The 11888-nt window shown below is 40.3% G+C and overlaps 1 protein-coding gene across 1 annotated transcript; it reads left to right on the top strand.

Moving 5' to 3' along the window:
- The first annotated feature begins 4372 nt into the window (after positions 1-4372).
- Positions 4373-5460, top strand: LOC110288207 (vomeronasal type-1 receptor 4-like). Its single transcript, XM_021154620.1, has one exon. The coding sequence runs from the start codon at positions 4437-4439 to the stop codon at positions 5385-5387; it is 951 nt and encodes a 316-aa protein (XP_021010279.1). The 5' UTR covers positions 4373-4436; the 3' UTR covers positions 5388-5460.
- Positions 5461-11888: the final 6428 nt, after the last annotated feature.

Genomic DNA, 11888 nt, shown 5'->3' on the forward strand with positions numbered 1-11888 from the left:
AGGCATACATGCAAGCATAACATTGTATACATAATAAATACATGAATCTTTAAAAAATACATTTTATGGATGGACTGAGGGCATGAGGTGAAAGAAATAGGAGGATTGAGTTGAAAGAGAAATGAGGTGGAAGGAGAGAGGGTGGAGAGACATAGCTGGAGTTGGGGAGTGTTTGGGGGGGATGTGGAAATCAAGAGCAGTGACAACTTCCTGAGATCTATGAAGGTGATCCTAATGAGGACTCCTAGTAATGCGGAATGCTAGGTGTGAAATAGCCATCTATTGTATCCAGGTGAGGTGTCCAGTCTTCAGACTGGGCTGTATTCAATTGAGGTGTTTGCTAAGTATGTCCTATAAAAATACCCTAAAACTCTGGTGGTTACTAAGACAAAGGTGTACTCGCTGAAAATTGATATCATGGCCCCATTTGCCAAAAACAACACCCAGACAACTCACTGAACATGGATATATTAAGCTGGTGTGTGCATGGAGCCTTCACCCCTATATTCTAAAGTCTTTGGTGTGGGAAGGTACTTTTATAGGTTTCAGAGAGAGAGAAAGGTAGCCATCAACTCATCCATAAAAACTTTGACGTAGAATGTGTCCTTCCTGAAAAATGTGCCAGGGCACTGATGGCACAGAATTTACGGGAAAAGCCAATCAATGTCTCATGTTATTTAAGGCCCACTCCAAGAGAAAGGAATCCATAACCCAAACTGCTTGTGTGACAAAGAATCAGAGAAAAAAATGCCCATAAACCTAGGGTAAAACTAAGCATTACTGGTCTTAAACAAAGAATCAATAAACTGACTCCTAATAATATTCTTCTATAGTCATAGACCACTGTTTATCCAGTCATCATCAGAGAGATTTCTTCCAGAAGCAGATAGAACAGATGCAGAGACCCACAGGCAGATATTAGGCAGAAGGAGAATCTATCTGGGAGGTCTCCACCATATCCCTCCCCTCAGAGCACAGGGAATCTTTTGGAAGAGGAGGCAGAAAGATTGTAAGAACCAGAGAGGATGGTGAGCATGTGAAGAACAATGCCCTCTGAATCAACTCAGCAAGGAGCAAATGAGTTCACAGAGACTAAAGCAGCAAGCACAGAACCACAATGAGTATTCACAGGTCCTCTGGCGATGCGGGAAGCTCAGTACACAGAACTTAGTTGTCCATTTTCGCACCTCACATCCTTCCTCTCAAAGTAATTAAACCCCAATTAATCTGGAAATAACTTCTGAGCAAAACAGATGTCATAACTGGGGAGAGAGAGAAGCTGCACTTCAGGGACTGAGGCTCTGCAGTGGCCTTCCTTCCCCCTGATACTGTGACATGAAACATGAGGTCTGCAATGGCAGATGGCAGCCAAGTGCCCCAGAGATCCAGGCAGTACAAATATGACCTAACAAATGTCACCTCCCAAAGTTGCTCCAGAGTCTGTCTGCACCACAGAGGTCCAGGTGAGTACAGGAAGGTAAGATCTTAGATGCCCTCAGCTGTGTCATAGAGTTTCATTACAGATGAAGTCTCTCTCTGACTAAGCCAGGTTGTAGTTGAAAGGCTCTCTGTGCCTTGGGTCTTTGACTTTCCTTCTGACCCTAACAAGGCTGGTCCCTGTGTCCAGAGAGATCAAAGGATACAAGTTCTAGGAGACACAGAAATGCTGAGGCATTGTTGTCCATTCTCAGGCTGGAGTCAGGACAGAGCTCTGGGTGGAGCTGTGCCTAAGGTTACCTCCTTATAGTTTTTAAAGGAGTCAGAAAGATTGAGAAGATTTTCAGATGTCTATCAAAGACTGGAGACAATAATGAAACATATAGGTAATATCAGCACTAGAGAAATTATGTCAGTATAAATATTTTTCAATAGCTGGCATATGGAGACTGTGTCTCAAAAGCAATTAGACAAAAGAAAATACGCAAAAATAAATATTTGCCAACACTATGACTCCAACAGAATCACTGATATTTACAATTTTTGTACTTCTCACTTCTGATGCTTTCCCCTTTTTAAAAAGTATTTGCACATGTTTTCTTTTACAATACCTTTATTACTCCTAAATGGAAAGCTTCCCTCCTGGATTCATACTTATAAGGGTCTCTTGATTATATCACTTAATAGTACAAATACTTATTTCAACTTCAGTCATTGTATATCTGCAGCATGTGGAGAACTATAAACCACAAAGTATAACAGTTATTATCATCTTGAGAATTCCTGCTATAAGGATCCAGGCTGTGAACTAGCACATCCTGAAACAGCTCATCTTAATTTTATTCCACAACTAAACAGCAAAGAGCAACACTCTTTTTGTTTTGTTTTGTTTTATTGTTTGCTTGCATGCTTTTAGAAGATCAGACTGAATGGATATAATCTACCCCAGGCTCTTGGGAGTTAACCTCATCATGAGATCATCCATCTATCTAAAGACAAATCAATCCTGTCTGCTAAATTAATTCCCTTTAACATTTCCCAAATAATGTGAGTGATGAGTGACCTCTCTCCTCTGAGAGTCCACTTCAGTAGAAATGAATCACTTACTAGAAGTGCCAGAGGCTTGTCTTGTGTATTAAAGTTTGGAAACAGAAATAGAGGACTTGAAATGGAGGAGCCTAGGAAAATTAGCATCAAACAAACAGAAAATGTTGTTATTTTTCACCAAGACTTGAAGTTATTGGTTCAAGCAAGTTTTACAGACTCCAGTCTTTGACAGAATAGTTAAAGAGTGTGTTAAAGGCGATTCTGATGAGGTTCCTATTAAAGTCCAGAGCATCCTTCATTATTTGCAGATATTCAGTATGGTATTATGATTTCTAAGATTCCCAGATAGAAACAACAATTAGCTATTGGTCAGAAGGGCAGCTGAAAAGCAATAACTTACATTTTTAGAGTCTTGAAGCCACCTGGGACAAAACCTGGAAACAAGGCTAGGTTACTATGGGGCCCATTTGAGATAGTGAGGATAAAGACATTTAAGGCAATCCTGTGAGCTGGGTAACCCTGTTCAAAGTTGATCATAAAGCCCCGAGAAACTAGAATGGAATTCCAAAACATGAATAATAACATCTGCTGAGGTCTAAGTCCTAAAATCATTATGGACTGGTGGAGAACAAAGAAGCCGGCCTGACAAACACGTTGGAAAAGAAACAAGAGGAGAAACAGAGTGCAAAGCAAACTCACATAACTGTTGCTTGCAAAGAACCACAAAAGCTAATGCCACCATGATCTCTTAGATAGGAGAGTCCTTACTCACAGTGATATGCCCCAACCTACTGTGCTGCATGTAGCTATACTGAGAATTCATAGCTCAAAATCTTCAGTTATCTCAGGGCAGCACCTAACAACTCATTATACCCCTTCTGCCATCTCTCTCATCAGCAACAGCTTGTCCATGGTGTTCCATGCTCTCTTAGAAGTCCTGAGGTCTCTCATTGGAGTCAGAAATACCCTCATTCAACCAATGGAATCACAGCACCCTCGTACCCACTCTCCTAGGAAGCATTCCAGGGTTCTACAAGGCACTGTCCCTGACTGCAACCTGGTAGTTATATGAATTTTTCACATAAGTGTCTTTTCCAGGACATCTTCTGGTGATTCAGCTTTAACTTTGGGGCTTTATCTGGAGAGGTTACACAACTTGACTTGACCCTGAGGACTGTATTAAATAATATCTAGTAAACCTTCACAGAGGGAAATCACATAAAGGTCACTATAAAAACTTAACATACTAAGATGTAGAAATTGAAGTTATAAAGCTTTGAAGTCAAATGTCATTCTAGAAATTGTACTACTAAAAATGCAGGTAAGAAAGGGACATCAAACAAAGGAAGAAAGATGTGAATGGTAAAGTTACTAAATGTGAGAGATGATACAGGTATTGTTGCAACAGCAGGATTTTTCAGTGTCTATATGTGATGTGGGAAAGGATGTGTCTACATGTGATGTGGCTAAATAGAAAGAAATAGATTGATAAGCAGAGGAAGAATTTTTGGTAGTAGGAACTTGGAATTCAGTTCAATTATGGTGAGTGATAACTAGGACAATGTGTGCATACAGACAAACAGACTCTCTCTCTCTCTCTCTCTCTCTCTCTCTCTCTCTCTCTCTCTCTCNCTCTCTCTCTCTCACACACACACACACACACACACACATACACACACACACAGAGAGAGAGAGAGAGAGAGAGAGAGAATTGAACAAGAAAATATTACTTTCAGTTTTTAGATGAAATACCAGCTACCAAATTCCCCTGTCTGCATACTCAAAATATCCTAGAGACCACAGGAAGGACAAGTTTTAGAGATCTAACCTACAACATTACCTGTCTCTGTCCCTGCTTTGTGAACTCCAGAAAATGCTATTGTGCAAAATGTGCGGTCCAGACCCATGTCTAGGATTACAGAGGCTTCCTTCAAAAAGTATGTACATCCTGCATGCAAGTTTTTCTACCTAGGAAGGAAGAAATGGTTTTGAATTATATTAATAAGATAATTTCTCTCTTTATGACTGTGTTTGGCACTCTGGGGAACATGTCTGTTTCTGTGAATTATATGTTCAGTTGGTGGGGAAGCCCTGAGAAGAAACCCATACACATTATTCTGATCCACTTGGCTTTTACCAACATCCTAATCCTTCTTGCAAAAGGACTGCCAAAGACTATTTTAGCTTTTGGTTTGAGAAACTTCCTAGATGATATAGGCTGTAAGATCATTGTTTATCTGGAGAGGGTGGCCCGGGGCCTCTCCATCTGCACCAGCAGTCTCCTCACTGTGGTCCAGGCCATCATTATCAGTCCCAGAGCATCTGGGTGGAGGAGACTCAAGCCAAAGTCTGCATGGCACATTCTTCTATTCTTCTCATTCTTTTGGATACTCAATGCTTTAATCAGTACGAACCTAATCCATTCCATTAAAAGTGCAAGTATGAATATATCACAACATATAAATGATGAGAATTATTGCTATTTTACACTACAAAATCAGGATATAAAATGGATTTTTCTAATCCTCATGGTCCTGAGAGATACAGTGTTTCAGGGTGCCATGGGAGGGGCCAGTGGCTACATGGTATTTCTTCTCCACCAGCATCACCAGCATGTCCTCAATCTTCTCAACTCCAATCTCCTCTACAGAACTCCCCCTGAGCTGAGAGCTGCTCAAAGTGTCCTCCTTCTGATGCTCTGTTTTGTTTTCTTCTATTGGACAGATTGTGCCTTTTCTTTAATTATAAACATCTCTTCAAGGGACACTTCCCTGATGATAAATACTCGAGAATTTTTGACCCTTGGTTATGCAACTTTTAGCCCCTTTGTGCTGATTCACAGGGATGGGCTTCTGAGTAAAATTTGGCATGCTCATTGGGAGAAATTGAGAAAATGTCTCTGACTTATATGTCCAAAAATGTCAAAGAAATCTCTATCCTGCAATACTATGTGTAAGACAAACCCCACAAAGCAGTTTAAGCATGTGTTTATCTTCACTTTTCCTATTGATTCACAGCCTGGAGCTGAGAGAAAAAGACCTTAATAAATTAGAGTGATATAGACATCTCATTCTCCATTTGCCACTGTTTTTAATGGATTTTTAAAAAACCTTTCTATATTTGTATTAATTTATTGTGTATGAATAGTTTGTCTTCATTTATAACTGTGTGTCACATGGATGCCCTCTGCCTAAAGAGGCTCGAAGAGTTCATCAAACATCTAGCAACTGACTGAAGTTACAAGGATTTTTCTGTATCAATATTTGGTTGCTAGAAATGAACCTGGCTTCTCTGGAAGACCATACAATGCTACAGCACTGAAGAAAAAAAATGGTTCTAATAAGGATTTGTAAAACCGGTTTTACTACTACCAAGATTTTATAAATTTTATCAAAATTCATAGTGCTCTGATCATGTTAGTCAAAGAAATTCCAGAGCTTGTAGTAGACAATGTGCTTTGTAAATATTAATGCCACAAGGGTATTTTGGACTTCAAAGTGTTAAGTATCCATCAATAGAAAATATTTTATAGAATTAAGAAAAAACAGTATGTACTGAGAATTCAGCCAATAGAAGCCAAATGTACTAGTCACAGAACTTGAATGGCCCGGATCACTTCATTGGCATTATATTTGTGAAAATTCTTTGCAGTTATAAAGACTAGATATATGAAATAAATTAGATAACAAATACACAGTACAGTCTTACATTATACTCAACTGTGGTTACTATGTTTATTTAAAAATGTGCATTTGTCTTTTTCAAAATAAGTCAATGACTACGATTAAGGCCAAGCAAGCCTGCTTTGCAGCTGCTCTTTGTTACTGCTCAGGTGCTCTCCATAGCTCCGTGCAGCTCTGTAGCACCAAGGAGCACTGGGAGGATCTGACTCTACATATATTTAAATGAAAATTTGCTGCTTATGTACTTTAACTGGATCCATACAGTAAGATAGTGACATGTTTCTAAGAATCTGATAGACACATTCTGAAAAATACTTATAGTTATAAATATTGACTGTGAAATGGTTGAATGATTAGAGGTATGTTTTACCTTATTTGAAACAATTTTTCTGTTGTTTCTGACTGGAAACACTAGAAGTTTCATGGATCTACTTTACAATGATGAGCACAATTTATAATTTGCTTGGTGGCACCATATACACAAAACAATTTAAGTAACTGGTGTGTACTGTATTGTGCTACAGATTATTAAGTAGCTTGTTTTCTAATTATATTTACATGTATGTGTCTGTGTGAGTATATGTCACATTTGTACAGGTGTCCTTACAGGCTTGAGGAGAGCATTTGGTCCCCAGGAACTAGAGATACAAGCTGTCATGCATCCTATGATGTGGGTGTAGGGTAAGGAACCAGAGTTCTCTGCAAGACAAGCAAGTCTCATCATCATTCCCCCACGACCTTGTCTGATGCAAATGTGACTTGTCCATAGGTAACATCCACTGCTTCTCTTTGTCTCATAGCTCTTTTGTTAGAGCTTTTTTTCTAGTGTCTATCAAAAAGGACCAGACACAGAAAAACCAAGCACTTTCTAAATCAGTCTATATAAGTTGACTCCCAAGAAGTGATGTAAAAACATGGAGAATGAGTGAAGAAAGATGTGTTTAATGAGTGATGGAGAGGTTGTTCAGCATTAGGAACAGACAGGGGCTGGAGAGATGACTCAGGGGGTAAAATCACATGCTGACACCCAGACAGGCTGATCTGTCTCTGAAAAAGAAAACTGAATCCACAGGCTGACCTCCACATGTGTGCTGAGATGCTCACATGGACACACACAGGGACATACAAGTAAACTTTAAATTTAATTTTAAAAACTGAAAAACTGGTAGACAGTAGATGTATAATTGTTGATACAGTATAACCAAGGATGGCCTGGACACTGGGAGAGATATAGGTTGATATTTTTAATTTCTCTGTTAATGTTAGAATAGATTGGAAAACAATAAAATAACATCTTGATCAGAAAAAAAATTTAAAATTTTAATACATGATAAAATTAGTTGCAAATCTAAATACATAGCAGATAGTGAAGGGATTATGGAAATGGAATTAAACTAAGTCCTTCTGATACCTTACTAGAGATTTGGCAATTGGATTAGTATAAACATCTCCTCAAAGTTTATAACTTCTATATGCTGGACACATTACCTGTCACTAGCATGGAACTGTGAAATATTATGCTAAATGTAATTGGTTGGTTTCAGACCCTGGAACAAGGGACTGAGGTACATATTTTACATACCAAAGCAGATCTGGACTTAAGGTTCTCCCAGAATCCCTCAGTCCCTACCTGATATGCTCTACCCACAATCCTGAACTTTCCAGCCCAGGAGCTGGGTTGTCCCCAGAGGGTTTTCCTTATATAATCCAGACATTTTGGTTTCTCTCTTCTCTCTCTGCATACTCACCCATTTTTCTTTCTCTCTCCCTCCATACACACCTTTCCCCATAGCAATTTATCAATCCACAATCTTTCTTTGGGGTCAGTGAACTTGCCCAACTGAGAGTAGCTTCCCAAATAAACCTTCCTGTAATATAATCTATTTTGGCTTGAATTGGCCCATTTCCCCAGTGGTGGAAAAATAACCTATCAGTAATAAGTCAGCTGCATGTGGACAAGTACTACATGATCTTACCAATTAGTGGAATGGAAATAAAGAAGAGAATAGAGTCTTCAGTGTGTGGTTTGTAGCCTACAGCCTTCAGAAAGCCCTTCCATTTGTGAGCCTTGCTTGTAGCTGATTCTTAATATAATTAGTGATTTGTTTTTATAAAGCCAGGGGTATGTTTGGAAGAATGTGGTATAGTATGGTGAGAGGGGTGCCTCAGTAGGCCCATACTGAGGCACTCACAACCAGGTACCAACATATAACAGGTCTAATACATAACAAAGTTTATTTGGATGCATGGAAGGGTGAGTAGAGAAGGGGAGTTGAGAAATGAGTAGAGGTAGAGAAAATGAAGGGGCAGATAAGGACAAAGAGAGAAAGGGAAAGAGAAGAGGCTGGCTAGAAACTCATGCAGAGAGAGAGGAGAGGGGAAAGATAGAGAGGGAGAAGGGGGTCAGAGAAAAAAGAGTGTCAGAGAGTAAGTGAGGGCAAAGGGAGGCCAAACGGTCCTTTCTATAGCAAGCCAGGCCTACCTGGTTGTTGCTAGGGAATTGTTGGGTGAGCCTAGAAGGAATGCTAACATGCTAACAATCACATCACTCTTAAAGAAAATAGATGCATCACAAAAGTCCAATGTTCCTCTGGTTCATACATTCACTCCTCCAAAATGCTCTCTTATTGTCTTTAGATGCTGAATGTCAGGCCCAAGTGGGCCTCTTAGCTGGTTCATAGCTTAGCAATGTGGGCAGAGGAGGATGGCTCTGGGGAAACAAGAAACTGGCTCAAGAAGCTAGTTGGGCTTTTATGTTGTTTTTCTTTTTTCTTTTTTGTTGTTTGTATTGTTGTTTCACATCTTTGTTTTGAAAGTTTAAACCCTAATGACTGAAAAAGTAATAACTATGGAAGAAGGAAGCTGCACTGCAAGGGCCAAAACACTGCACGATTTTCTGACAGAGTGACAGTGACAACTCAAGTCTTTGCCATGCTGCCTTGAAGCTAAGAACCAGAGGATTCCTAAAGTACAAATACAAACTGGGAAGCTTTACCCTGGTAGGCCTGACCTAGCACTCACCTTCAGCAGGCCTCCCAGTGAGGAGAATTGGCAGCCCTAGTTCATTCTTTGGTACTACATGATTCTGTTGCAGTCATTTCTTACCTCAATAAGCCTGTATTAAAAACACACACACAACCCAGTTATTATATTTATGAGCTATATGCCTAGATTGGGCAGATCTACCATGATAGTAATTCATTCCCCTGCTATGAAACCCCTTGCTACTTTTGGCTTCTCCACTCCATGTGGTGCTGCTCCATCTTCCTTTGAATTCCTATTCCTCTGTTCTCTCTCTCCTCCTCCTTCTCTGAGACCTCACATCCCACCTTTTCCTTCCACTACCCAATCATTGGCTCTAACCTTTATTTAACCAGTTAGAATGGGGATAAGCTTCAGTGAGATCACTTGAGTATATTGTGGGCAACCCCTTTTGAGGAAGCAGAATTAACATCAAAATACAAACAGCTCCATAGCAACCCACAGCATTATTCCTCTAAAAGGCAACATTTCATTCTCTTTACTAGGCAATGGAGGTTCTGAGAGCCTTTGAGACTTAGATTCTCAACTCCTCTGATACTAGAAAGATACCAGCTGTCATCCCACAAATGCAAGCAGCTTCTCTGTTCCTATGTTCAGCAACAGACAACCCTAGGATAGTTTTCCCCTGAGGTTTTTTTTTTTTTTTTTTATTGTGTCTTAGACAGATGGACGTACCTTTCATGAGTTAAGAAAGCCTCTGGAAGCCTGGCCTGATGGTCCATGCTTTTAATCCCAGAATTTAGGAGGCTGGCACAAGTGGATTTCTGAGTTTGGGGCCAACTTAATCTTTAGAGCAAGGTTCAGTATACATAAGGCTACACAGAGAAACTCTGAGCTTACATATTTGCATAACTAAACATGGCAAGGTGACCATTTTTCCCAAGCTCTGGGTTTATTTAGGGAGGGCTTGTTTATTGTTCTGTTTTTGTTTTTTGTTTTTTGTTTGTTTGTTTGTTTGTTTTTATCTTCTTGTTCGTTTTTGCAAAAGAGTCTTCCTATTTCACCATGGAAGGAATAGAACTGGCTGTGTGGAACAACCTGGACTAGAACTCACAGTGATCTGCCAGTCTCTTCTTCCTAAGTATGAGGACTAAAGGTATTCACTACCACATCTGGCTTATGGGTAGTCATTTTTTAAGAACTTCAATCTTTACATAATCATTAAGCATTCACCTTTATTAATGAACACCCTTAGGCTTGTGATTGAAGATTATAGCATAATTCATTAAACATTAGCCTTGGGAGTTTATACTGCTTCCTTTAGTGCACTGATAGAATTTAGTCTCCTCATATGTAATGAAATAGGAAAGAAGTTTAAAGGCAATAATAACTATAGTCAACCATTACCTGTCATCAACCTTAGGTGCAAGTCAATGTTCTAGTAGGTTAGGCTTCCTGAAACCAATAGGACAGAAAACTCGAAAGCAATAATGTAATAATAGCAAGGATGTAGAAGATGAAAGGCCGTGTTGATGTCTGCGTATTCTTCTAAATGGAGTTGTTCCATCCTTTGCTTGCCATGGCAGAGCTGTCCGCACTTCTTTCCAGTCACCACACTCAGGAGAGTTGGCCTTGTCCCTTACCTAGGCAGCAAGGGAGAGCTCACTCTGGTAGGGTAGCTATAGGACAGCTGACCCCGATGGAGTGAAAGTAAGAGAGCTGTCCCCACCACTTGCCAGCTATGGCACTCCAGATTTCTGGCCCCACACCTCACCTGAGCAGCACAATACAGCTGTATCTATACCTCATCTGCTATGTCATGGCATGGGTGTAGGAGAAATACCTCCTTTATCAGCCACCACTACCTGCTGTAGGTGGGAGAGCTAGCCCAGAGGGCATGAGCACCAAAGAGCTGACCCCAACCCTCACCTGTGCAGTGTGGGAAAGCTGGTCCTGGGGGCAGGTGATCAGGAGAGCAAGGGGGCTGACTAACTTAGCTTGCACTAGGCCCAGACCCAGGTTCTAAGTTGGCCCATCCCAACATTTACCCCATCTTTGAACTGCTGGAACACATTAAGGGGCTGGTCCTGAAGATCCAAAGTTACAGGATCTCTATGACCGAGGGCAACAATAGTATATCCAAGAGGCATCCTGGTGAGAATCCAGTATTAATACTGTAGCAGAAGTCAGAGGCCTCAACCAGACCAATGACTCATTGCAACGAACATTTCTAAGTAAAGCTGTTTGAGCAAAAGGATATATTGTGTAACACTGTTGGAGTTCATCAAAAGACCCTCACTCACAAAGACCACAGAGATCGCCATCGTTGCAAAACACATGAGGATATTTATTAATGCAACATGTTGGGGACTCCCCTCTCAGCACGCAGGCCAGAGGAGAGACACTGAACAAAGAAAGAACATATTTTTTAGACCTTTGTAAGGGGCAGATTTGAGCAACAGAGTTGTCATTGGTGTAGTAAGTAACCCTTTCAGGCATTGGTTGGTATGCATAGGGTGACATTCATTTTGTCTGTCCTTGTGGTTTTAAAATCACGGGGAATTTTGGCAGCACAGTTAGAGCAGTTTGTGGCTTATCTCAGAATTCAAACTGGGGCAGGGTTTTCAAGGACCTTTATCTTTGTTGTTGAGAACAGTTAATCTTGCTCTGGCCAGCTGCAAGCATAATTNTTTTGACCATTAAAACTATGTTTTTACATTTGTTTAGTCAGCCAGCTTT

Source organism: Mus caroli, unplaced genomic scaffold, assembly GCF_900094665.2.
Source record: "Mus caroli unplaced genomic scaffold, CAROLI_EIJ_v1.1 scaffold_6940_1, whole genome shotgun sequence".
In the NCBI taxonomy this organism is placed as follows: domain Eukaryota; kingdom Metazoa; phylum Chordata; class Mammalia; order Rodentia; family Muridae; genus Mus; species Mus caroli.